At 37.8% G+C, this 27,139-nt stretch overlaps 2 protein-coding genes across 2 annotated transcripts; one reads left to right on the forward strand and one right to left on the reverse strand.

Annotated features, from left to right (window-relative positions):
• Positions 1-7,501: 7,501 nt before the first annotated feature.
• LOC102801295 (ras-related protein rapA-like) lies at positions 7,502-8,104 on the reverse strand. The gene has a single exon (XM_006819561.1). It carries the CDS (start codon positions 8,102-8,104, stop codon positions 7,502-7,504), a length of 603 nt encoding a protein of 200 aa, XP_006819624.1.
• Positions 8,105-16,160: 8,056 nt separating this feature from the next.
• On the forward strand, positions 16,161-26,777 carry LOC100368792 (dual adapter for phosphotyrosine and 3-phosphotyrosine and 3-phosphoinositide-like). Its single transcript, XM_002737219.4, has 7 exons — positions 16,161-16,285; positions 22,500-22,622; positions 23,716-23,855; positions 25,049-25,191; positions 25,791-25,901; positions 26,056-26,235; positions 26,596-26,777. The coding sequence occupies exons 1-7, from the start codon at positions 16,245-16,247 to the stop codon at positions 26,635-26,637; spliced, it is 780 nt and encodes a 259-aa protein (XP_002737265.2). The 5' UTR covers positions 16,161-16,244; the 3' UTR covers positions 26,638-26,777.
• Positions 26,778-27,139: the final 362 nt, after the last annotated feature.

Here is a 27,139-nt window from a genome sequence, read left to right on the forward strand (position 1 = left end):
GGTTTAACACTATGAATGATATCGCAGTTTTGTACTCGTACGTCCACGTACAAACTCCGTGCATGGAAACTTACAACACAAATCGGTGTAAACAGCCGTTAAAACAATACTGGTCACTGCTACGTAGCCTATATTGTAGATTACTTTATGTACACTTGGACTCCGTATTCTCTGCTCTGTAACCTACTGTAGATTACTTTATTTACACTTGAACTCCGTATTCCCTGTTCAGTAACCTACTGTTGATTACTTTATGTACACTTGGACTCCGTATTCACTGCTCTGTACCCTACTGTAGATTACTTTATTTACACTTGGACTCCGATTCTCTGCTCTGTAACCTACTGTAGATTACTTTATTTACACTTGAACTCCGTATTCCCTGTTCTGTAACCTACTGTTGATTACTTTATGTACACTTGGACTCCGTATTCTCTGCACTGTAGCTTACTGTAGATTACTTTATGTACACTTGGACTTCGTATTCTCTGCACTGTAGCTTACTGTAGATTACTTTATGTACACTTGGACTCCGTATTCTCTGCACTGTAGCTTACTGTAGATTACTTTATGTACACTTGGACTCCGTATGCACTGCTCTGTAGCTTACTGTAGATTACTTTATGTACACTTGGACTCCGTATTCTCTGTTCTGTAACCTACTGTAGATTACTTTATGTACACTTGGACTCCGTATACTCTGTTCTGTAACCTACTGTAGATTACTTTATGTACACTTGGACTCCGTATTCTCTGTTCTGTAACCTACTGTAGATTACTTTATGTACACTTGGACTCCGTATTATCTGCTCTGTACCCTACTGTAGATTACTTTATTTACACTTGGACTCCGTATTCTCTGCTCTGTAACCTACTGTAGATTACTTTATTTACACTTGAACTCCGTATTCCATGTTCTGTAACCTACTGTTGATTACTTTATGTACACTTGGACTCCGTATTCTCTGCACTGTAACTTACTGTAGATTACTTTATGTACACCTGGACTCCGTATTCTCTGTTCTGTAACCTACTGTAGATTACTTTATGTACACTTAGACTCCGTATTCTCTGCACTGTAGCTTACTGTAGATTACTTTATGTACACTTGGACTCCGTATTCTCTGTTCTGTAACCTACTGTAAATTACTTTATGTACACTTAGACTCCGTATTCTCTGCACTGTAGACTACTGTAGATTACTTTATGTACACTTGGACTCCGTATTCCCTGTTCTGTAACCTACTGTAGATTACTTTATGTACACCTGGACTCCGTATTCCCTGTTCTGTAACCTACTGTTGATTACTTTATGTACACTTGGACTCCGTATTCTCTGCACTGTAACTTACTGTAGATTACTTTATGTACACCTGGACTCCGTATTCTCTGTTCTGTAACCTACTGTAAATTACTTTATGTACACTTAGACTCCGTATTCTCTGCACTGTAACCTACTGTTGATTACTTTATGTACACTTGGACTCCGTATTCTCTGCACTGTAACTTACTGTAGATTACTTTATGTACACCTGGACTCCGTATTCTCTGTTCTGTAACCTACTGTAGATTACTTTATGTACACTTAGACTCCGTATTCTCTGCACTGTAGCTTACTGTAGATTACTTTATGTACACTTGGACTCCGTATTCTCTGCACTGTAACCTACTGTTGATTACTTTATGTACACTTGGACTCCGTATTCTCTGCACTGTAACTTACTGTAGATTACTTTATGTACACTTAGACTCCGTATTCTCTGCACTGTAGCTTACTGTAGATTACTTTATGTACACTTGGACTCCGTATTCTCTGTTCTGTAACCTACTGTAGATTACTTTATGTACACTTGGACTCCGTATTCTCTGCACTGTAGACTACTGTAGATTACTTTATGTGCACTTGGACTCCGTATTCTCTGCTCTATAGCTTACTGTAGATTACTTTATGTACACTTGGACTCCGTATTCTCTGCACTGTAGACTACTGTAGATTACTTTATGTACACTTAGACTCCGTATTCTCTGCACTGTAGACTACTGTAGATTACTTTATGTACACTTGGACTCCGTATTCTCTGCACTGTAGACTACTGTAGATTACTTTATGTACACTTGGACTCCGTATTCTCTGCTTTGTAGCTTACTGTACACTTGGACTCCGTATGCACTGCTCTGTAACCTACTGTAGATTACTTGGCACTTGGATTTATAGAAATTGATCAAAACATTCATCAAAACATAGTAAAATTAATTTCTCTGTGATTTATTCATAACATATCGAGAATCAGTGACAATAATTTTTTTATTTTCAACGAAAAACTATCGTGTTGACGCGTTGAAGTCACTGCAAAGTGTTGTAAATACATTTTGCCTCGACATACAAGTATTTGACTCGATTTATGGCAAATTGTTTACGCGAAACTCAACTCGATAGTTTGACCTTCCCTATAGAAAGTCAACGATCATAAATATATCAGGGGGTAAATCCTTTCTCTCTGGGTTCTCCACACTTGCCAGGGGGGAAACTCGTCTCGTCTCTCTATCTCGTCCCCTTGAGGTACGGGATCGGGGAAGTCACTTTAACTTTACAGTCAAATAAGACACACACAACGAAATACGTTTCAGCTCTCGTCTTAGTCGGTCAATCGAGCACTCTACCAGACACAGCGCCCTGGGGAAAAGTCCCCAAGACTCTCACAAGGCTGACCCAAGGCTAGCCCAAGACTGGACTGCCTCAAGGCTCGCCCCAGGACTGGACTCTCGACTGCAGGACTGCACTCTCTCTCTACTGCGTCTATCGTGGAGTAACCAGAGAGCAAGACCAACTCAAACTCTCTTTATTCATTTTCACAACTCTAACCAATTACAAAACAGTAAAAAGACTCTAGGGCGTAACCCTCAATCATAAAGCCAATCAAACTAAGTACTGAATACGTCATCTTTTGATTAATCGTTCACTACATTAATAACTACGGATGTCAGAATAGCGACGGTATCTTGTAATTAGTTCCAAATCACTGAGCCAAGTTCCGTCCAAAACTTCAAATAGGCCTACACGATGACAGACATAACACAGCAATTCGCTAATAATCAACTAATTAAGTCGGTTAACAGATACGCAAAAACAAATTCATGACAAATAACTAGCACAAATTGTTATTCAGCGAATCTGACTACTTTCGTGGCGATTTGCGCCCTCTGTCGGCGGTGGCTGCAACGTACAGTTTACGAAGTTTTCATGACGGCCTATATAGGTCTCATGCCACTAATTAACCAATTAACCAATCAATTTAAATGCCTAGCAAGAACCAATGAAATTTTTTAAATATTATTTTTGTCAAGTGCTCCCTGTTTGAGGGCATAATCACCTGGGTCAGAGGTGAGACCAACATGTGGTCTTTTGTTTACTACTTAGCGGCTGTGTACCTGTGGGTTTATTCTGTGTGTTAATGGATGTTCCAATCTTGGTGTTTTTCCAGTGATTTCTCTTGGTGCAATCCAAATACAGTAGGTGTGTCTTGTTTACCTGAGATTTGCAAGAGTTTGAGCTGGCCAACATGTTAGTTTTTTTCATATGGTTGATTACTGGCATGTTGATTTCCCATTTTTGAGCCATATTTTCAACTTTCTTCGTCATTTTCATATAGCAATCTCGTCATATGTTAACATTGTCGTCTATGGAAATTCAATTAGTGGTATGAGCCCTATATATCTGCTTATCCCCTGAATCGAAATGCAATGTTTTAAATTAGTAGTCCGGTTGTGGAGTTTTTGGACTCGGGAGAATGAGGTTACTCTGTTGACACAACTACCTCCAGGTCACCCTTGGGCAAGGTGTAGTACCTGTCAGCCTTGGGTGCTAACTTCCCACATAACACGTTTGGTTGATGTTAAAATTAAAGCGCGGTGGTCGTCGCGCAGCGCGTGTTTGAATTTCGTGTAAATAAACAATGTATTTTACACGCGTTGTATACGGCGCTATGAGTCCCATATCGAACAGAACACGGCACGACGACTACCGCCCTTTAATTTCCAGAGCGTGCTTATGTGCGTATTCCGTTAAATCCAACCACCGAGAACTATGGTTTTTGCTGAAAAAAAAGTCGTTTTCATTTTACGTTTAGTGCACAGTTCAATGTGGAACTACTTGATATCGGCTCAAATTATGTTTTACGCATGCGTAAAACCGGAAAGACGTATATTTATTTTACAACATAATAAGTTGTAGTGTGGCAGTATGGCGGATCATTGGTTTCAAGAAAAGAAAGTTATTGATTTCATGACCATGCACTGATCACGTGTCAATGCATAATCATTGCATCCCCCGGCTATAAAAATTCTGCACGGACCCGGGAATTTTTAATTCAAGTCAGAACTAATGCACAACTAATGCACTCAAGATCTGGTCTTTGTTAAATCCCCAATCCAATGTTGGTTGGTGTGGCTTCATTAGCTTCATTATATATATATATCTGGTATATATCTGGTATATATATCTGGTAGCGTCGCTTATGTGTGGGCTGCGAATACGAACACAACGTTCAGAACCATCAATGAGGTTTCGTTGACGGTGCTTGACGTCACTTACATAAAACGTAAATTGCATTTGACCACACTGTGATGACGCATTGGTGTGGTAGACGGAAATGACGTGGACATATCTCATGAATACTATTCGAAAGTGCAATTACTAATAGAAAGCATTTATTACGAAACGCCGAAATAACGTATATTTGGTCTTAACCCCCACTCTGTCTATTGTGGTAATTTGAAGACTGTACACACTTTCTATCATACTAAACTGGTCACTAAATTTAACAAGTTTTTCTGGCCTTTACACTGTAGTCTGCATGAACGTAGGCAAGCCTAAATATGTTTCCATTGTATACAGCGCCACCAGTGGCTGTTCCATGCTTTATGCGTTCAGTTCAACACTACAGCAAATACAAGGCCAAATCAAAGACATTAGAGAAGAGTGTCTTTGGTCAAATATAGTTTTTATTCGGTTGCCCTGTCTCTCATGTAAGCTTAAGGAGTCCAAAATATTCGATATGTAACGGTCATCGTACTAACATGTTAATAATACAAGAATATTCGAGTATTTAAATTCTCTTGTGGCCACAGGCAAACTTCATTTTTTTTGTCAATCACCTCACTATGCACTGTCATTTTCCATCAGTTGTTTTGCCTAAAAATGTACCACATAACGTAAAATAAAATGTTATACTAGTAGTTTGAGAGAATTTGAAGACTATTAAAATGAGAATTATGTTTATGTAACTCTCTATTTTAATAATACTAATGACAATAATACTAATAATACTACTAATAATAATAATGTCATAATGCTAAGCTATATTAATGAGGAAGTGTTGCCCATAATGTATTTAAGTTTTGACTCTCCATCCATCAAATGGAAATTAACAGTTTTTATTTCAAATTGAGTCACAGGACTACCGCCCTTTAAAGTTTACAGTGAAGAATTATAAGTATCCCCGTAGCTTTTTCTCATGCAAGAACTCACCAGCTGTAACGTAGTCGCTGATTGGCTACAAGCGCTGCCAATCACTTGGTCAGTGTATAATGTTATTTACTCCAGAGTTGTTGATAGTCTAGATTGACTCTATATTATGGAAGTTATCATCTGATAGTGGATTTCTCATATATACTCACTCAGTCCCGGAAATCACAGACGTGATGTTTTGATCATAATATTAATAGTAATAATATTTATTGACTCAAAATATATCTCGGAGAAGATAAAAATGAACAGCAGCGAAAAAAAGCAAAGAAGAATATAGTAAACACAAATTTAATAAAAATACAGAAAGAAACAATTATCAACAACAATCTGGTATGGCCTCAATGAATTAACAAAGTCTGATACCATAATCATAAAAAATAATTTTTTATTGTCTGTACTGTTTTCAAAATTATTGATGTTTTTTTTTTCCATTTTATTACATAAGTGCATTATTTATTACCTTGTTAGTTGGGTAATTCATAGCAAAGTGTGATTTCTCTTCAACTTTTCAACATTTGATACGTGTTGTAGAATTAATTGTTGTCTTTTTATGTCTAGCATTTCAATTTTGAGACAATTGTTACTAACTCTGCATCTAGTTAAGGTCATATAAAACTGAACATATGTGATAACAAAAAGATAATTTTGAGCTTTAAACTTTCAGCTTTCTGAATGTTCCCGACTTATTCGAGGAACCAATGTGCATTCTATTGTCATTATGAAATTTCATTTCCACTGTTTTTCAAATAATTTATTTAATTTCCCGTGAGCGTCATTGATGCATAATGTTGAATAAATCTCACTTGAAGATATAATTTACTTAAATTCAACTGATATGCACGAGAAACACACAGATAAAGCAAAGTTAACTCGAGATGCGGTGTATTCTGCTGTACTTTCACGAGCGAAGCGAGTGAAAGTACGGCCGCAGGATACACCGCATCATCACTCGTGAAAATAACTTCCATACGCAACGAAAGCCACGGGGAGGGTGTTGGGTTCTGTCATATTATTACCCCGACGAAAGCCGGCATTCCACCACAACCAATCATAAATATAACTGGTCACAAAAACGTGTCAAGTTTACATCACTACGATACTCACATTCAACTGGCATTAGTGTTGCTGGATACACCCAGCGACACCCGCGATGCCAGCTGACTGTGATACTGTCTCACAACGGAAGATTATCAGCGCATTTCAGATATTCTTAGTTGAGCTACGCCAGAATCTGGAACTGTAAACCAAACTGCTTCTTTTCAAGCAATTGTTTCTCGTTCACCGACTACTATTTTTAACAACTGTGAAGTCAACGTGCCTCTGCCTGTGGCAACAGCACCCCTACAGCATCAGCTCCAGGAAAACGTCACTCCGTTATCAGACGGTCAGTAAATGACCAACTTAGCTGGACTGTAGTGTCCATGTTTAAAAAAAGAAAGTTTATAATGAGTTTGTATTTATTACCGTTAAAATATTGTTATAAATTTACGTTCATTTGCTGTTTCATTAAAAAGTAATTTGTGGATATATTTGGTGACATTCGTTTATCAATTGTGTGAGAGATGTTGACGCGTTTGCGTCGTTTAGAATCCTCAGTATAAATCCGCGCCAGTAAAAAGGCCCGTATCCAAACCCGGATAAAATCGAATAGGTTTTCTTTTGGGCCAGACGAGCGAAAAATAACATAACTAAAGACTTTTTTATATAATGTATATGATAAAACCTTTATGGACTGAGTACGGCTTTTGCTGCCCTCGATCGTACGGCTTACGCGCCCTCGCAAGCTCGGGCGCTTCCGCCGCACGACCTCGGGCCGCAAAAGCCGTAACCAGTCCATAAAGAATAATGTCACAGTGCGAAAAACTCCCCGTTTCCTGGGTGCTCTGCCTGTACGCTTTCAATGCATGCAAAATCGTGACAAGCATGTCCGCTTCAGTTTATTACCGTGAATCATTACGTAATGTTACTTCATTTTTATGTCTGTGTACAATGTCCGGAGCACCGAAATAATACGGGAGCTCCATCTTCAACTGTCTTCACCGGAGCTGATTTTACGTATGCATTGATCAGCGCGCGTAGCAAATTTGATACGTTGTAGCCAGTCTTGGCCGATGTCTGCATATGCACAGATTTGCAAAACGATTTTAGTTCATTTGCTTGTTCCGTTTCATTCACGTTGTTTCCATGCAAATCTCTATTATCTCTCACATCAATTTTGTTTGCAACGATGATTACTGGAACTTTGGAAAGCATAGGATGGCAAGATTTCGCCAGAGTCATCATCTCCAGCAGATCCATGACGGAAAACCAATCATCGGGGTCGTAAACAAATAGAAATACGTCGGGCGTGCATACCTTATATTCACTATAGCGAGGAATTTTGTTAATTATAAGAAATTCCATCTCGATTTCTTCCGATGACTGGTTGTGATATTTCCGTGTGTACGTTTCATTGACTGGGTACAGGCCAGGGTCCTTACCGCCAAACACACCGAACAACATACGGGTTATCAAGCTGGTCTTGCCAACACCCGGGGTTCCAAGAACGACGACGCTGCATTTCTTGTATTTCCCCATAATGTGGATGAGTTTTTAAACACGGTGCAAGTAGTTTATAAGCGATGTACGTGTATTGAGTGGTTCAAACACAAGTGAGAATCCGTGTGCACAAAAACAGCCTGAAATAAAGACATAGGGTTCGATCATTTACAACTTAGGGGTGGATGGCTAGATAGAGGGTCGAGAAACGTTTTTTTTTCCCCCATGACACGATAGCGGAAGCCCCTCTCCCTACGAAACAGCAAATTAAAGTGACTGATTGCAGTGCCATTTATATAGTTCTTTGTTATATTAAGATTTCTTGATAATACTGCCCTCTTTTGATTATGTTGGCACATCCGTACAATACACCCCCATAAATATTTGTCACAGCACCAGATGATGCGGAAGATACGTGATCACACGTAGTAGGAACACTATTGTACGCATGCTCATTAATTGGAAATTGACATAACAAGTATAATTTGTTTGTGATCTTTAAGAGCAATGACTCCGGGAACTCGCGAATAATGCATCGGGGTTTTCAAATCAAATATTTTTATTTTTGCCAAACTATCGTAAATATTAGTAAATGTTGACTCTTGGAGAATTTGAGATTTACATATTTGATTTACACAGGACATTTGAAAATTAAAAAAAATCGTGCCGAAATATAAATAAGCAATATTTTAAGAGAAAATAGTTCTCGTCGTAAACATGACCTGTTGACCGAATACGTCCTTCGAAAAGGTTATTATGAATTATTAGTATTATTATGTAACTAGGACAAATCATTTTCGTTTTAAAAATTGCACGATATTTTCCTCAATACATACCGATCTAACAAAGTGTTACTCGGCGTTGAATAGTTACCACATAATGCAATACTGTAACACATACATCGTTAGGATAGAGAAACACACGATTTATTCCCGCATAGTCAAGGACCCCCCCCCCCCCCTGTATTAATGTTCTCGGAGATCGAGTGACATCGCTATGACCAAGTGCTTCTCGTGGATGGCCCCTAATATGCAGTTTACTAGTACATGCCTGTGTATATATGGGGTGTAAGGAGGGTAGCTGGTACAGTTTCACGAGAAATAAAAAGGGCTTTTTACAGTTTACAGTTACGGTGAAAATTGAATTTTGCAGTGAATTGTGTCATCTATTCGGTTTATAGATTCGAAAATGTAATTTCCCTGGATTATTATTTACGACTTTTTTTATTTGGATGTAAATTCTTGTACGTACCGAGAAAAATGACACATTTTTACAGTGTACGAACAAATATTTGATTTATTACGTTGTACGTCTAGCCTGTGATTACAGAATTACGAAATTTATTTTTTCAATTTACGTTGTACGAACAAAAAAAAATATTGCAATTACGTTGAACGAAAATAACCCTCTATATATTACGGCGAAGGTGACTAATTCGGATAGCAGGTACGGGATCAGAAGTCTATCGCACTGTACTATGTGTATATACTTATACATGTATTTTTAATGAAATAATGAGTCATGGAAAAAATGTCTATGAAAAAAAACATGCGTCATAATAAGATGTGCCATGTACGCACAGGATCAAATTGATGATTCGCGCCTGTTTCATTCTCACGTATTGTATCACTGCGGCCTAAAGGTCAACGTCCTGTATAACTGGTCACACGGAAATACACTGAAGACACTTCAAGTTGATGAAGCTATAAGCTGTGATATGTACTTGTATTGTAATAAGTTACAATATTCGGAGGACACATTGACAGTTTGGCAATGTAAATGCTAGTCACGGTCACGGTAGGTGGGTACTCAAGTTGTCAGATTTTATGGAATTTGCCAATATTTGTAATGCGCTCTATGTTGTCAAAATCTTTATTTTTGTTGAAAGGGCCCATGGGTATTTATTACGATGGCCGATACGGTTCATCACTATTCAAAACTCATCATTCAAAATTCAGAATTCAAACATTTTGTAACTATCCGTAAGAGGGCGCTTCACTAGTACACATGTGACTGATAGCGTTCAGCATTCTCGCAGTGAAAGCCCGGTGTGCAAGCTTTACAGATCTACTAAAGGAGGAGTGCCACGCTAAAATATAACGTGAATTTAACAAAATTGGTAAGTAACTATAAGGTTTTCTTGTTCTACACTTGTGTATTCTTTTGATTTTCGGTATAAATCATGTTGAGACAGTCGTCTGCTTGTGTAGCATAAGCAACATTTTGTGAGAGTCAATCAGATTGCAGTAAAATGCTATTTTGTTTTTTATGATATATAGCGCTACACACTACTTTATCTTGGTCCTAATCAGTAACATTGGAACAGTCCTCAAATTGAAACATGTTCTTCGCCTGCCCCCCCCCCCACACACAATGATTTTTAGGCATTTGACTTTCATGGTATGTTTTGGGTTTCACAGATATTTGTTTTTAGAAAACTTGGTAACTATGGGGTGATCATAACTACAGTACACATATAGCATAACATGTGGCTTCAATATCGCGTCATTGTTGCATACTTGTAGCTTTATTGTGGCATCAAATTCATTGCTCTACAAAGTACGCAATACTACATGCCAGAATTGTGACTGACAGGAGTTCCTAAATAAGACCACGGTTACTAGAAAATAACCGTGATAAGACCCATACGCTCTGATAATACCCCCTAGGTTCTTAATTCGGCCAAGAAATGTTTTATCAATTGTAGACTGCATCACACATTCTTGTCATACTGCTTAGTGACATACTATAAGTAATTATCTTATTGGTGTTGCAGGATAATTGAATATTGTTTATTGAAATTAATAATCCCCAGAACAATTTTCCAATATAAATAAGAAATTATTGTTTGAAACATATGTATAACTACAAAAATGACCACGCCCATATTTCAGAAACCATGCCCGCTTTTTCGAAACCACGCCCAAAATGTAGCCCAATGTTCAAATAACAGTTAATAGAACTTCGAGTTCCAGGCAACGTATATATTTTTTTTTTTTGTATTTATAAACTTTTATTGGAGTTTGCGCTGAAATTAACATCTTACATACCTGGTTTGTACATTACAAATTGCAATTAATCTACATATTGTGAAGTGGATTGGGTAACATTTTTCATAAAATATCCCCATTTCTTGTTATGAGAAGTCAACCTATTCCGTCGGACAGCAATGAAGTACTCTATCTGCAGGAAATATTTTACATATCTTTTGTATGCCATGAATTCTGGCTTTTGATTTTTATGTCTACACAAGTAAATATATTTTTTTGCTACCAGAAAGAGAAAGTTGACTAAACATGTAAAGTTTTCATCCCCAAAAAGGATTTGTTGTGCATTCGGGAATGCCGTCAGGCCAAGCTCCCCCCCCCAAAGCATGTACAGTGTTTCCCAAAAATCTTGGGTGCATTGACATTGGTAAAACAAATGGATAAGAGATTCAGAGCATGATGAACAAAAAGTACACAGATCAGACTCCACAATGGGAGGGTTCATCTTAAATAATGTTTTGTTTGTGGTCAGAATATTATGGATTATTTTGAGTTGAAATTCTCTGAGACGAGTATCAATCGTAGTACGAAAGGGTAACTGGTAGATTGGCAACCAAGACATCAAGTGTGAAATATTCAATAATACAGTAAAATAGGTCTCAGATCTAGGCGAGAGTATATTTTTGTTTTTGTTTTATAGTTTATCTGAATGATGCATCTTCGAATCACCTTGGTTTGAAAGATCTGTGTCACGATATTAAACGTCCTCATTTAGTGACTCGAACTTTAATTAACATTAAACCGGACTTTGAATTTTTGGGCAACATAGAATGTTTGTTTTGTTTAACGTGGTATATTTCCCGTAATTAAGTTTGGTTAACTGTTAATTAAAGTTCGAGTTATAGATTCACGGTGAACAAATAGTAGTGCTGTGTCATGAATTTGTTTTTGCGTATCTGTTGACCGACTTAATTAGTTGATTATTAGCTGAATTGCTGTGTTATGTCTGTCATCGTTTAGGCCTATTTGAAGTTTTGGACGGAACTTGGCTCAGTGATTTGGAACTAATTATGAGATATCCGTCGTGATTCTGACAGTTGGTATCCATAGTTATTAATGTAGTGAACGATTAATCAAAAGATATGACGTATTCAGTACTTAGTGTGATTGGCTTTATGATTGAAGGTTACGCCCTAGAGTCTTTTTACTGCTTTGTAATTGGTTAGAGTTGTGAAAATGAATAAAGAGAGTTTGAGTTGGTCTTGGGGAGCACAGCACGATAGACGCAGTAGAGAGAGTGCAGTCCTGGAGAGTCGAGTCGAGTCCTGGAGAGCCTTGGGGCGAGTGTTGACGCAGTCTAAGAGAGTCTTGGGTCAGCCTTGTGATAGTCTTGGGGACTTTTCCCCAGGGCGCTGTGTCTTATAGAGTGCTCGATTGACCGACTAAGACGAGAGCTGAAACGTATTTCGTTGTGTGTGCCTTATTTGACTGTAAAGTATAAGTGACTTTCCCGATCCCGTACCTCAAGGGGACGCGATAGAGAGACGAGACGAGTTTCCCCCCTGACACGTGTAGAGAACCCGAGAGTAGAAAGAATTTCCCCCTGATAGCTGTAACAGATGACAAAGGTCAAAAACAAATTTGAGGGTCTCCCAACCCTTTCATTGACACAGGTCTCTAACATCACGTCCCGGGACCACGCCACTCGGGGCATCCCAAGGCAGGAACGCGAACGCACTCCATCTCTGTGCAGTGCCGGCAATAACGCGTGTCGAAATGTTCTGAATTTGGGATCTAGTTTAATGTTCGCTACTATCGAGTTGATGTTTCGGACTTATACCATTGAAAGTTAAATATTGCATTCGGCATCGCGACATTTAACCATAAATAGAGATGAATCGTTCGAGTTACGGCCATGGAGTTACAAAAATGACCACGCCCATATTTTATGAATATGATCACAAAAGTTTGGTAGTTTGCTTTATTGGGAATTCTTTCTATCAACTTTGAATGAGCACATCGCGAACTGTAAATTACTGTAAAACATACCGATGGCCTCAAATTCGTCAATCCTTCTAGACTGATTATTGATTTAATATCATGATAACATCTACTGTTTGTATTATCAGTTCAAATTTTATTCATGGGACTATATTAGAAAAGATGTTGAAGCACATCGTCCAACCTCAAATCACAACCACAGATATGGTGCTTTGTTCAATCTGAGGTGATTCAAATATGCGCTTCTCAGAAAAATTAAAGTGACAGGGAATTGGGGTGAGATAAACCCGCAGAACTGTGCAATTGAAAATAATAACCGTAGTAAGGTAGGGTACGAATATGTTCAAACACGGAACTAACTACAGAGGGTGTGCTACACAGGCCTAATATAAAATTTTTAATGTCGTGTGATCGCAAACGTTGTAGAGCCAATGCGAACACCGGTGTTCTCACTGACCCTACAACTTGAACGGTGTATTTCTAATCTGTGTGCCAGTGCGGAACCAGGCGTTTGTCTGCATTTGGTAAACGCCCGAGGCCATAGAACAATGGGTCACATGACCAACAGTGGGGAAACAATATATTTATTTATCTCGTGCGCGTTCCAACTCGTGAATGGTTTTCAGTTCTCTACATTCCAACAACAAGTAAACGCCACAGTGTCCCTCGTTGTATTTGTCTTAAACTTCACATAAACAATCAAGTGTTCTATCGCGGTGCCAACAGTTGATTTTAAAGGTTTGAGTCATTCTTGTTCAAGTGGTACATTTACCTATGCAATATGTTTGACACAAAAAAACAAGAGACTGAAACAATGTTGTCATGTAGTTGGCAATTCCTATGGTGAATTAAGGTAGAGATGCAGTTTACCTGACAGGTATTTTAATTAGTTAATTAGGAAACCAAGATGACCTCCCTTGTCCACAAAACTATATATTTCCGGAAAGCTTATTGTTTGAATTTTAAAATTTTGTGCTTTTTTGATCAAAAGTGATTTAAAAAAAATGAGCTTCTAAACCATGCTTCTGTTTCCTGTCAAAATTGGTTTATTGGTACATCTGTTTACTACGAAGAAAGTGCCGTCTTGAAAACTGTCTACCAGTTGTCAATTTTGCAGAGCAGCAGCTCAAATTTCACTACTTCAAGTTCATGCATAAGTTAACACCCAGGCTAGTTGTCTGTACGATTGATGTAACACTGTTCAACCCAAAACAATGCCCCAACGGCGTTTTGAAGATAAACACATGGACAATCATTTGTGAAAATTTCAAAACAAAAGGTCAAAGCGTCTAGGAGCTATTTTTTTTAAAGTTCTGGGATGTGCACTAAAAAGAAGCTGAGATAATTGCTAATTTGCATAACCATTCACTCAGTAAGAAGTTTGCTATGCTCATAATTAAAAATGGCTGTAACAGTTCCAAATTTAAATGTATTATCGTTTTGTTAAAAGTTAAATATAGTGCATATTATGGAGATCCCGTCATTACTTTTTTTCACCATGTTTCTTTTTTATTATTTATGTATAGCCTTGCTAAATCTTGCTAAGCATTCAAAAGAGAGAATGTTTGCACCTGTTATCTATATTTTAAAATCATTTTTTGAGTATGTTCCACTATTCACAATTCTACACAATTTTAACAGTCTCTAGCCAAGACTGTTTGGATAAGGCCACACCGACTTAATTTTATGGATGACATCCACGTGCGCATTAGTTTTCGCCTGTTCTCAAAAAAAAAAAAAAAATCTCCTACGACGAGTCTCCACAGATCGGTTTTCAGTCTGGAACTTGCCAACTCATATTGTTGCAAAATGCCGGCTTTTCGTAAAACTCGTTTTGGACTATCTCAAAACGTGTCAGTTATGTCGTAAATGATCTTCTGTACATGCGTATTGCATTGCCAAGGAATTCCAGCATGGCGACCACGCCACCAAAATACGTGAGCACAAAATTTCAGAGGAAAAACAGAGGGATTGTTGTAGACTGGTACGCAATTGACGTCGGCCAGGGAGATGTAACGTTTACACAGCTATAAGGACATATTGTCCAGAGGTGGCTGTCCCGCGATGCAACGATGAGAGAAATTGGATAGGAGTGGAGTGAAGGAAGAAAAGACCTATTGTTGAAGAGATCGATGTGTAGAGGAGTGCCAGAGATCTTTTTATTGTTTTTTTTTTGATGCTTGAGGTTGAGATCCCTAGGCATGAGACACTAGACATACTTGCAGGGTTAACATGTAGGCTTCATTTCACCTGACAACACAGTTAAAGCTAACCCAAGGTGTGTAGAGAGGAGCAAGCAAGGACATTTCTGTATCATTGCAATGTTTTGTTAGTTATTGTCATAAAGTAGTGATATGTACATTCCGCCTTGACTTGTACTGACAATGGTGTTCATGCTGTACCTTGAATGCAGTGTTTTGACTGAAGGTACTTCATCATGACTACATGTACTAGAGCTTGTCTGAAATGGTTATACCTGTTACAGTAATACAGTACGAGATGTGTACATCAACATGTGTCTCCTACAAATAAAGACTTTTTTTGATACACTGTGTTCTGTGGTTCAATTCGTAATACCAGCTCCGTAGTCCTGTGGTTTTAGCAGCATTTTTTTTTTTTTGGCAAGATTTTTTTTTTCGCCCTCTCGCATTAGTTTTGGGGTCTCCAGAGGATGTCATCCATAAAATTAAATCAGTGTGGCCTAATAAAAAGCAAAAAAAAAAAAAAAAAAAAAAAAAAAAAAATTCACTCCCAAGTGCCCACGAACCTGCATCTCTATATTCATTAAAAAATAAGCTATGTGAAAAGCAGGCTGTTGGATATTCCCATCAAGTGCTAGGTATATTTTAAAAGTAGCTTGACAATTAGTGAATTATACATACACACATTTACGTTCACATATTTGCAGTTTGTTGTTTTTATTTGATTCAAGTTATCGAACCCCTATCTACAAATACCCATTTATGATTTTAGTTCGGAATCGCTGGACCTATGTGTCAAATGAAGCTTTTAAGATTATGCTTTATCAGTCTACCCCGAGAACCGACGACCTGCTAGTACCAAGGACGTTTGAGGTCACCGCATGCTAATGTGTCACGTGACTACGATCTACAACCGTCTGGACAACCGGCGCTGGACTGTTTTTACACCTGGCATTGGTGTGTTGTTTAAGCTTAGAACGGGAGTTCACCATGTCATTTCCTAGAACGGCTGCCTCGCTAGAAGATCTAGAGTAAGTTTACATTATATTTGTTTATTTATATTTGTTTAGGTAGCAACAAGTACCTTCTTGATACCAACTGAAAAAAGTTGGTCTGAGTCGGAAGTTGAACAACATGAATGCATGTCATTATATTGCGGAAGTACTGCTCCGTTAAATGCAACCCTGATCGGCATTTCCCGTTTTTTCACCAAAAAAGAAACACTTCTCATAGTTTAAACAACATGTACATACCGGCCTAGCGTATCGCTCATCGTTTGACGGCTACTGCGTCAAATGACACAGCACCAACATCGGCGATGTCGTATCGATGCGGGTGGTATTGATTTAAGTTAAACACGGTGTCTAAATATTAACGAACTCATGGCGTATACACGCTTATATATACTAAGACAGTGACAAATTCATCATATATTAGACGTAAATTGTAGACACATTGAGTAGTATCAGTAGTCTCGAGCAGTGGCAATTGAATACGTTAGAACACCGAGTTTCGTGCGTGAACTCGAGCAGTTAAACCGTCTGGCTTGGCATAAATGCGTAAACAGCAGTTTAAATGGCGCCTTCTCCCCTCTCTGAAGAAACTAGGGCAATGGCATCGTATCGAATTTAACGACGGGTTGTTTAGCCCTCCTCCCCCTCCCCCCGCCACACACAACTATTTCGTCATGCGTCCGCTTTTCACTGTAATAATGGCAGTCTCGATTTCTTGGAAACATCCATTCAAGCTATTGGAATTCTACGAAATTGAACTTGAAACTATTATCTGTTTTGTTTATAAAGCTGTTGAACTAAACCGTCATCAGATTTTTTTTATAATGTTATTATTAAAACTGTGTATTATTACTTTTGTACATATTTAATAATATTTCTGTCACGTTTTTTTCAATGTTATACATTGTTTTTTGAAATAGTAAACGTTTCAGTGCTTTCATCATATTTTATTCAAATCTGTTGATGCATTTGTCAGTCACTTCTAATTGAAATTGTTTATTTATAACTTCCCCATGTGTGTTAAATTATTTGGGTCAATGTTGATGATTATATATTTCCCCAAAACACGATATCCCAATTACATTATTGTGTCAGTAACGAGAAAGTCGCGTTGGTGAAAGTAACTGAGCATGCGCAGTACATGGCATCATGGTATTTTTTTCAGGATAGACGTTGTATGATAAAGGGTACGTGTATATAGACCCGAGAGAGTGTATGATGCGTACAATTAAAGCGCGGTAGTCGTCGCGCTGTGCATGTGCGACATTTGTGTTGTTAAACATTGATTTTCCCACAATCCAATGCACTTTGACCTGGGCGCGACTTGCACTGATTACCGCCGGTGAATCCTTGATACCTTCGAATAACATGAAAATTACCTAATTAAAGCTTGGAAACGTCTCAGTTCGTACTCGTTGACCTGCGCATCTGTCAATGTTTTTTATATGAGACCCATATATCTCGCACATGCGCAGCGCGACGACTACCGCGCTTTAAATTATGCAGTCTTGAGAACATCATGGGACAGTATATCTCTATAACGACATGTTGATGTGACATGGGGGTGCGACAAATGTCATTCGGACATTTGGATTATTTTGAGTGAAAACCAGAGGTCATTCAGCTGTGAAAAAGTATTAGTTTGGTTGAAGTCAGCGCCCAGGGTCTACGGAATGTCAATTACACTTTTTTTTTTTTTTTTTTATGTTAATTGTGTTTGATAACAATCTTTACTGAGAAAGTTATTTTTTGTCTTGGCATGTATTAATCAAATTACATTTTCCCATTGGTGGCATTGATGTCATATCCTGAAATGTATGAAATGTACCGGTTTGCACATCCAAAGTGAAACAAGACTAAATCGAAAAAAGGGAAATACATTAATGAAACAAATATATATATAAACATCAATTGGAACTAACACTGATCATCTCGATCGGGCGTTTGAAAACGGTTGTTCAACAGTTTATTGTGCTTAGTAAAACTGAGCACAATCGATTGATTAGTTTGTAAACCGTTCTCCCACTTTACTTAAAGGGATGTGGTCGTCGCGCCGAGCATGTGCGACATTTGTGTTGATAAACATTGATTTTCCCACAATCCATTGCGCTCTTCTAATGGAAATCATGAGTACAAGTTTTGGCCAAGGCGCGGCGTGCATTAGTTACCGCCGGTGTCTTCTTCGATACTTCCAATCACCAAACAAATTACCTAGTTAAAATACAGTAACGTCTCAGTTTCAAGTTGTACTCGTTAGTCTGTCTAACAGTCGAAGTCGCTATCTTTGTTCATATAAGACCCCACATCTCGCACATGCGTGGCGCGACGACCACGCCCTTCGATTAAAATTTGGTTCGTGTGTACACGTGACTGTCAAACGTCCTCTTTTTGGAATATTTATTTGTTACGTCCAACATGGCGGAATTCAACATGTCGTTTTTTCTCGGTGTTTTGTCTGCATTTACGTTGCAAATTTTGTCGAAGACGTAGTTTGTGTCGTCGCAATTATGGTGTCTAAAATAGTCCTGAAGTTCTCCCAACTAATTCTAGCCGTGGATGGCGGGAGGGTTTTCACAAACGAACTATTTAACTCGATTTGGGATTCGGTTTCTTTTGATCGCCACGAGTGTTGTTGTCAACTACCGTTTCGAAAACCGCCCACATAAGTCTCAACTTTCTTTTCATTTGTGTTGCCGTTCTCTTTATTTCAGTATCTCGTAATTGGGCTACGATCTTTTCGTGCGTTTCGTGTTGAATTAGTATTTCCGTCCAAATTGACTCTTCGTAGACTGTTCTCATCACACTCACAGCCGCCGTTGTTACGACTATGAAAATGTTTTGAGACTGTTCAACAATGACCATTAATCTTATATTAATATTAATTAAAGGGAACCTCAATCCAAACAACATAATGACACCTAAAGAAAAAGCTCCACAAATGTAGGAGAATGCAATTTACAGTTTTGTTGTATCACTTTTCATTCTCTAGATATTCCACTTTTCATCAGTATTACGTAGTCAGCCATCTTGATTTTCAAGCAAAGGATTATGGGTAAAGTATGACATCATAGAATCTGTTGTCAGAAATTGGGAAAATGATTTCATCTATAACTTCAAAAATTGAACTTCAAATTGGCTGAAAGTTTAGAAATCGGTAGCATACATGTACTCGTGCCATCCATGCTAATAAAATAGTTGTCGTGGAAACAGAACTGAAAATATTTATTTTTATGTTTTTCTACCAAATGCTAAAATTTCCTTATATTATATACAATTTACCAACATGAGTAGGTTATATAGGTGATATATCACATGTTGAGTGCAAAAAGGGGACACAAAAGTGACATTCTATATTTCACAACTAAAATATTGATTTTTATTTTTTTAACGTTTTCAACAATATCTTCACTTTATGTGTATTTGTAAAATTGCCATTTCCATTACTATAATTATATACATGAGTAATATGTACAACGAAAATTTGAACTAATTCGCATCAGTATTTCTCATGTTATAGATGAAATAATTTTCTCAATTTCTGACAACAGATTCTATGATGTCATACTTTACCCATAATCCTATGCTTGAGAATCAAGATGGCTGACTACTTATTAACGATGAAAAGTTGAATATCTAGAGAATGAAAACTGTTATAAAAAATGTGTAAATTGCATTCTCCTACATTTGTGGAGCTTTCTCTTTAGGGGTCATTATGTTGTTTGGATTGAGGTTCCCTTCAATCTACCTAGAACATTACATTACCTCCATGATTATGACTGAGTCAGGCGCTATATAATTTATTTATTTATTTTTTTGTTATAACCTGATTTGTATATTTAGCCAACGTTAATGGCGATTACGTAATCTGGTGCCTTTTCATCATACTTTATTGAGGCTTGGGGATTAAAATTAAGGCCGATCCTGGCACCTCTTCCCAGTCGTTACATATTTAGGCCGGCGTAAATATTTAGGCAAGAATAAAATGTGGTTAAGTCTAACGCCGGCATTATTTTCTGATGTAAAACCACCATCTACGTTTAATAAAATGTTTGGGGCATTTTAACAGCCACCCTCCTTCATTATTATTTTTTATTTCAGAGTGACGTTAAATTAATAAAATAGAATCGTTGAAATGCCGCTAGTTTCAAATTAGAAAGGTCAACTTTTCTGAACGGTTGGAATAAAGCATTTTTTGTTATTCTTTATCCTATTTTATTACTAATCGTCTGTCGTCTGTGACGTACGTTTGAGAAAACGCTAATGCTGTGAAAAATATCAGCGTACATGTCTTACGTATTCGGCAACAACAAATTAAAGGTCATGATGACGTCCACGTTATGTATTTTGACTAAAATAAAGCAAAAACAAAATATAACACGAAAGTGTCAAATATAACACGGAATTTAAGCCACCATAAAATATTAAGGTTTTGAATTTGACTGTCATGACAACTTTTATACAGAAACGTACATGGCAATATTTAATTGGTAATCTAAATTACTGGAACATATTTCACAAATATTATTGAATCAAAATAATATTAAACCAAACTAATATTAAACCAAATTGAAAAGTAGCCATTTATCTTGTTGAAATGGAATCCGAAATTCGTTGGGCAGCGTGGACAATCAAAAACATCCGTGTAGCAAACACTGCCCACTGAATCCATATTGTAACTTTAATTTGTCTATATCAGTTGTCACGATGTAACTGGCAAGAGCTAAATGCTATCCATCTATCCTCGTCGGGTATTTTGGTTCACAAGGCCGCAACGATCTCTCTCCATTGCATTCTGTCCCTCTTCACCATTCGCCTCTATGTAATTTTAGTTTCTCGTGCCTTCTGGTACCCATGCAATGGTAGTTACCCTCCGGTCCAGCACGTGGCCACTTCATTTTCCATTTGACTTCATCGCTGTTATGCTATTTCCTTATGTCGCCATTGGATACGCGATGTGTCCATCTGATTGTGAGTATTCTTCTCAGATATTCGAATTAAAATGTGTCTAGTCTCTTGTTTTCACTTTCATCGATTGATAATGTAAATTGAACTGTCTTAGTTTGGTTCTTAAAGCAACCTTGCTGGTGGCCATTACTGATGGTTCTGCTGTTGAATTTGCTCGACACTTCTGTTTCTTTTTTATTCATCTTCAGTCCAGTCATTTAGCTTAGATACTTTGAGACTGCATAAGTTTAATGTTTGATGTCATTGGCGAATTTCAAATCTTTCAATGTTGCCATGAATTTCTACCTGGTCCCCGTTTTATTTCCGTCTGTAGCACTATTCTTAAAGCGCGGTGGTCGTCGCGCAGCGCGTGTACAAATTTCATGGAAATAAACAATGTATTTTACACGCGTTGTATACATCGCTATGAGTCCCACATCGAACAGGACGCGGCACGACTGCCGCCCTTTAATTCAGTCTACTACAAATGAAAATGAAACCAGGCATCACTTTGCTTCACTCCAGTCTTTATCTTGAACTATTCAGTCTCTCACTGTCCCTGGACTTTCCCGCCAATATACCCACCAAAAGGAGAAGGTAGTGCTATAGTGGTATATTTTCTGTCATAACATACCCACACAGATGAACTATTTATGATTGTTTATTCACGAATTCAAAAACATTAATATTCAAAAACGACTAAACATCATTTGTATCTTCTAAAAAAATGAGCGTCTAGTCTTTTATACAGCCTTATTACAGTCACTTCTATGCTTGAATTTAAAGAGAAAAAATGTATACCACTGTTGTTTATAACTGACTTTGCCATCAATAATTACACTGAACAGTCATTCTGAATGTTGGATATTGAAGGTTAGTGCTGAGGCCCAACTTCCGTAGACCGGACGGCCGTTCTGGACTTTTCCAGAACGCACAGATTATCAATCCGCCCCTGCAGACTCTCTTCCTCGTCTAATATAACACCTTCACCATTTTCGTACAAAGTTTGAATATTTTTTTAAAAATAATTTTGGTGGAATTCCACAGCTGGACATTATTCTGTCCAGACTTTCTTGATGCAGAGAGTCGACAGCCTACTTGACGACCACAAATGTTACATACAAAGTAGACTGCCATTCCACAACTTTGTATTGCGAAGTATGAATATCTGTTTCACTTTACGTCGTCTTCTGAATCCAGCATTTCATTTCTCAACATGCTGTTCACTTTATTTCCGATAACTACCGAAATAATTGCTAATATTCTTCCCCGATTTCTGTGTGTCTAGGTGGTTCCATGGTGATCTGTCACGTCACGTGACAGAGAGTGTTTTGTTGCAGAATGGCCGTGACGGGACGTATTTACTGCGCACAAGTAATAACAACCCCGGGGAGTACACCCTAAGTGTCAGGTAATTGAACTCAGTGTAATTTTTTCACTGGTGACGATGTAATTTTTAGTGCAAGACAGTATCAAGATTAAAGCGGGAGGGTCGTCACCTGCGCACGCGCAGAATTGAGTCCCAAGCGACGATAACAACACACGCAAAACGCAAAGGCTCATGGCAAGACGCTTGATTGTAAACAATGACACGCTATGGCCATCTAACGCATGCGCAGATGACGATTCCCGCTTTTAAACATTCTTTACAAAATCGTTTTATTGACATAAACAAAATTGCGTTTTATATGAATTTTATAAAATGAAATATATAATAACTAAATATAATATGCATAACTTGGTTTACACAGTACAGTAGTATATTTGTATACACAGTGAGATAGGACGTAAACATGTAGAGTTTTCGGCATCATATTTGTGCTCGCAAATATTTGTTCCTTCGCTTTCTTTTTGCGAAAGAAACTAATGTTGATCAAACAACTTTGTAATACGATGATACAATTTTTTTTATTATCCCTGTCAAGCGAACTTCGGGGATTACGGTAAAAGAGGATAACTTACCAGGGGCTCTGGGCGAAATGTCTAAGCCTTTCTTTGACGGCATATCACTGATTATTTTATACGTCATTTCCAATAATAGTGTGCGTCGTTGTGTCATAATGCCTGAGAGATTAAGCCTCTCTCTGACGGCCTCTCACCGATGAATTTATATCACTTACCATAATAGTGTACGCCGTGCGTCATAATTTAATACGGCTCCTTTCACGTGACAGAATTCAACCAAAGTGCGACTTAGTCTTTACATCGCATGTTATATAACAGTAGTCTTGTGTAGGGTCACTTTCCCTATGCAATTGCGTCCGATCTAAAACAACAATTCGGTAGGATTTGATTATTTTTATGTGGTTATATTCAAACAAAAACAATGTTTAAAATTAAAGCTGTTGCCGCTTTACCTTATCATTTTAATTTTTTTTGTGTGTGTTTTTCTTTCACTTAATAGTTTATTTTGCTTTAACATACTTATTGCGATTTTTTGAGACGTGAAGTTCACTACTGTGTGCATTTACCAGAGTGGTATCATGTGATATTTTGTTTTCTAGGTGTCACGATTCCGTTAAACATTTTCGGCTACTGCGAGGCAGGGATGGTAAAAAATACAAATTTGGTATGCTTACATTTGAAAACGTCGGCGAACTTCTAGATCATTTTGCTAAGAAGCCAATGATTGGGGGAGATACAGGTACGTACATCGATCCATCCAACAAATAAACTAAATTGCACATGCGCATGTGCTCAGTTATACGTAGTATATTGCACCGGTCATAGACTCTCTATAGAGATTCTTTTAGTTTAGTTTTAGGTTTTAGTTTTGTTGAAATACTTAAAATTCCTCTAAATTAAAATAGTTACACTAACTACTAGAAAAAAAAAAAACTGGTGATGATAATAAAAAAAAAATGAAATGAAACAAGAAACATGACTATAGGAGAAAATTATTTATGTTAATTTGCCAGAAGATGTTGCTGTCTAAGGTTCGTGTTATTTTTTTATAAATTGGGCAACTGGTGTTTGTAATTCAGGTTTGTTTCACCCAATAATTTCAAAAATTTGTTGTAGTTACTCATATTTATGAAGTTTATAATGTGTTTAGTATACGTAGTTTCTTCAAATAGTGCTTTTTCGGAGTCAATGGTTGAACAATTTTTCCGGAGAGGTAATTTTCCGGCACTACCTATTATTAACCTCAACCACACAGAAAATTTACTGTATTACATTACAATGGCGAACAGAAGACAGATAATGTAAACAATATAATCATTGGCGTCACGTGATTTCCTGGTACAATCCTGGGAATTTACAGTCACAATGTATACGACGTGTGTCAACGACGAATCTTCATTATTACCGGAAGTGACATCATCGTTCTCACGTGGTTCGTCGCGTGGTATTCATAGTACCTCGGCACAACAAATTCGTTCTGTTCATATTTACATTTGTACGACGCTGAAAATTAAAACTAAAACGACATCGCACTGTTCTTGTTGATTGAGATTCAGTGTTTGAATGTTTAAACGGCGGTGGTCGTCGCACCGCGCCCTGTTTGATATGGGAACCATAGCGACGTATACAATGCGTGGAAACTACATTGTTTATTTACATAAATTTCGAAAACGCGCGAAGACTAAAGATGGAAGAAAGAGATTTGTTGTACCAAGAGAACACAGTCAGCTGGCGCACACGTGATAATAAAATAAATACGATATTTACTGTATGGGGGCCGCCATCTTGAATGACGCATAAAACTGAAGAGGCAAGTTGTGAAACGCGTTTTTCAGATTCCTACAAATCAAGACAAAAATACCAATCTTTCACAAAAATACGGTCCGTTTGGGTTATATTAATTTTGTTTTGTTATATTAATTTTGTTGCCAGGTACGTTAATGGTGTTAAAGTATCCATATTCCAAAAACATAACAGAACCAGCGTGTTACGACACTGTGAAAGTCCACGCCGAAGGAGGTGACATAAACTTCGAATCCAACGTATGCACTAATAATACTGGTCAGACAATGGCGGTAAGTACAACATGTAAAATGTGTAGACATTAGCTGCAAACGCCTGTTGAATGTTCTGTAGTTATTGTTTTCATTTTATGTCATATTTACGGAAATTCCGTGATTAGCCCCAAGTTCTAATGATGTGATATCTCATAACGGTGCGCTCGTATTGGTATCCTCGAGGGCGTAGCTATGTCACAAGACGTTCCGCGTTGCTAAGACGCGCACCACTATACCACGTATTTCTACGGGCTCTGAGCGCACTGCTGAGGAACGCGGAACGTCGAGGGTAGAGCCGGTGAAAATTAATCCTGAACAATCAAATTTGTATGCGTTACACACGCAGGGGTAATCTTGTTACACTGTTCAGAGAAGTCTCAACAATCATCCCAAAGTGACGTTTTCTGAGAGTTTTCGGCCTTTGTTGCCATGCGGTGAAAATGCCCGGATGCCCCCCCCCCGAGAATAGCAACATTGTCGTATTTATCACGTTTTAATCACAAAGTAGTGCTGTGATGCAATACTCCACGATGAAGACCTTTGTGACCTCTGACTTGAGTCTGGTAAAGATTAGAAGAAATTCATTATTGTTATCGTACTGTATCGTCTTTTTATAGATCTCTTCGAAAGAGGGATTTTTAACTAAAGAGGGCGGTATAATCAAATCCTGGAAAACAAGATGGTTCGTTCTCTGTCGAAATGAATTTAAATATTACAAATCGAGAGAGGTGGGTATCACCATAATGCTGATAAATGAGGATGGTTTTAATCGTCATGGAAACGATTTAAGTCTCCACCATTTGAAGTGGCACCCCAATACTTGGTGACGTCACACCGAATACCAGTGACGTCATACTAAACACCGGCAAACTTTAATTACAGGATAGTACGCCAATTCGTGTGCTGGACCTGAGAGAATGCCAAGGTGTCGACTACGACCACTATAGAATAAAAGACAAAGAAAACTGTTTTATAGTTGAATTTCCAGATAGAACGTTCTACTTATTTGCAAACACGAAAACTGAAGCAGACGAGTGGGTGAGGCAGCTGCAGTGGCAAGTGGTAAGATACCATAGTGTATAGCACCATCTAACGACCATAAATGCAGTAGTTGCTCCTCCCAAAGTTACTCATGAGATTGTTCGTACGATTCATAAGAAATTTTAATTCAACAAGTTTATAACCCATTTCACACTAACCGTGATCTTGGTATGTATGGTAGTTCATGTCTATAGGCCAACGCACTGTGACGTCATATGTTTACATGTTTGCCAACTGGGGTGGGAATATCTGATAGTACGCGAGACTAAGAGTGTACCATGTCTATAACGTGTAATATAATGTGAATAAATGCGTTTAAAAAACTAAATACTTTATCAGTTATTTTGCAGCATTATAAAGGGTATTTTCTAATTTTTACAGCGACATCTCCAAGGAAAGGCAGATCCTATACTTTTGAATTAGAATGCTATAACCTGATTGTCCTGACGACCTTTGAACCGATGTTGTAATTTAAAAAAAATATACTACATTGACGTTTACTATCGAAAACATGTTCATTCTACCAGGATATTGTGGTCACGCGACTAGAGAGTATGCTACAAACTACGAGCCATAGAGAGATGTCATCTTGCAAGATGGTGTTGTTGACGGCATGTTTCAACATACTGAGTCAACGGTAGCCTCATTCTTACCGGTGACTGGAATGGAGTTATTAGATTATGTGATTAAAGCCAGTAGGAGTTTTCATTTTAGTGTGTTTTTTACTGTATTTGTAAGTTTAATGAGTACTAATTTTAGTTACAGTTGTTTTACAGTGAAAGGCACAAAACTGTGGATGTTTTTTTTATATAAATATTTATAAATCAGAATAACTGGTAGAATTCAAATCGACCAATCCAGAAACTAGGCGGCGACATCATCATGAGTTCTAATTAATATTGATGAGTTAGTTCAATATTCAATC

This window comes from Saccoglossus kowalevskii, chromosome 19 (genome assembly GCF_978046115.1).
Source record: "Saccoglossus kowalevskii chromosome 19, keSacKowa6.1, whole genome shotgun sequence".
In the NCBI taxonomy this organism is placed as follows: Eukaryota; Metazoa; Hemichordata; class Enteropneusta; family Harrimaniidae; genus Saccoglossus; species Saccoglossus kowalevskii.

What these genes read in the sequence shown, in the direction of transcription:
- LOC100368792 (XM_002737219.4), top strand. Translation starts at nt 16,245, where the DNA reads ATGTCATTTCCTAGAACGGCTGCCTCGCTAGAAGATCTAGA. An exon ending in GCCTCGCTAGAAGATCTAGA is followed by an intron (nt 16,286 to 22,499) that starts GTAAGTTTACAT and finishes CTGTGTGTCTAG; the next exon opens with GTGGTTCCATGGTGATCTGT. An exon ending in GAGTACACCCTAAGTGTCAG is followed by an intron (nt 22,623 to 23,715) that starts GTAATTGAACTC and finishes TTTGTTTTCTAG; the next exon opens with GTGTCACGATTCCGTTAAAC.
- LOC102801295 (XM_006819561.1), bottom strand. Translation starts at nt 8,104, where the DNA reads ATGGGGAAATACAAGAAATGCAGCGTCGTCGTTCTTGGAACCCCGGGT.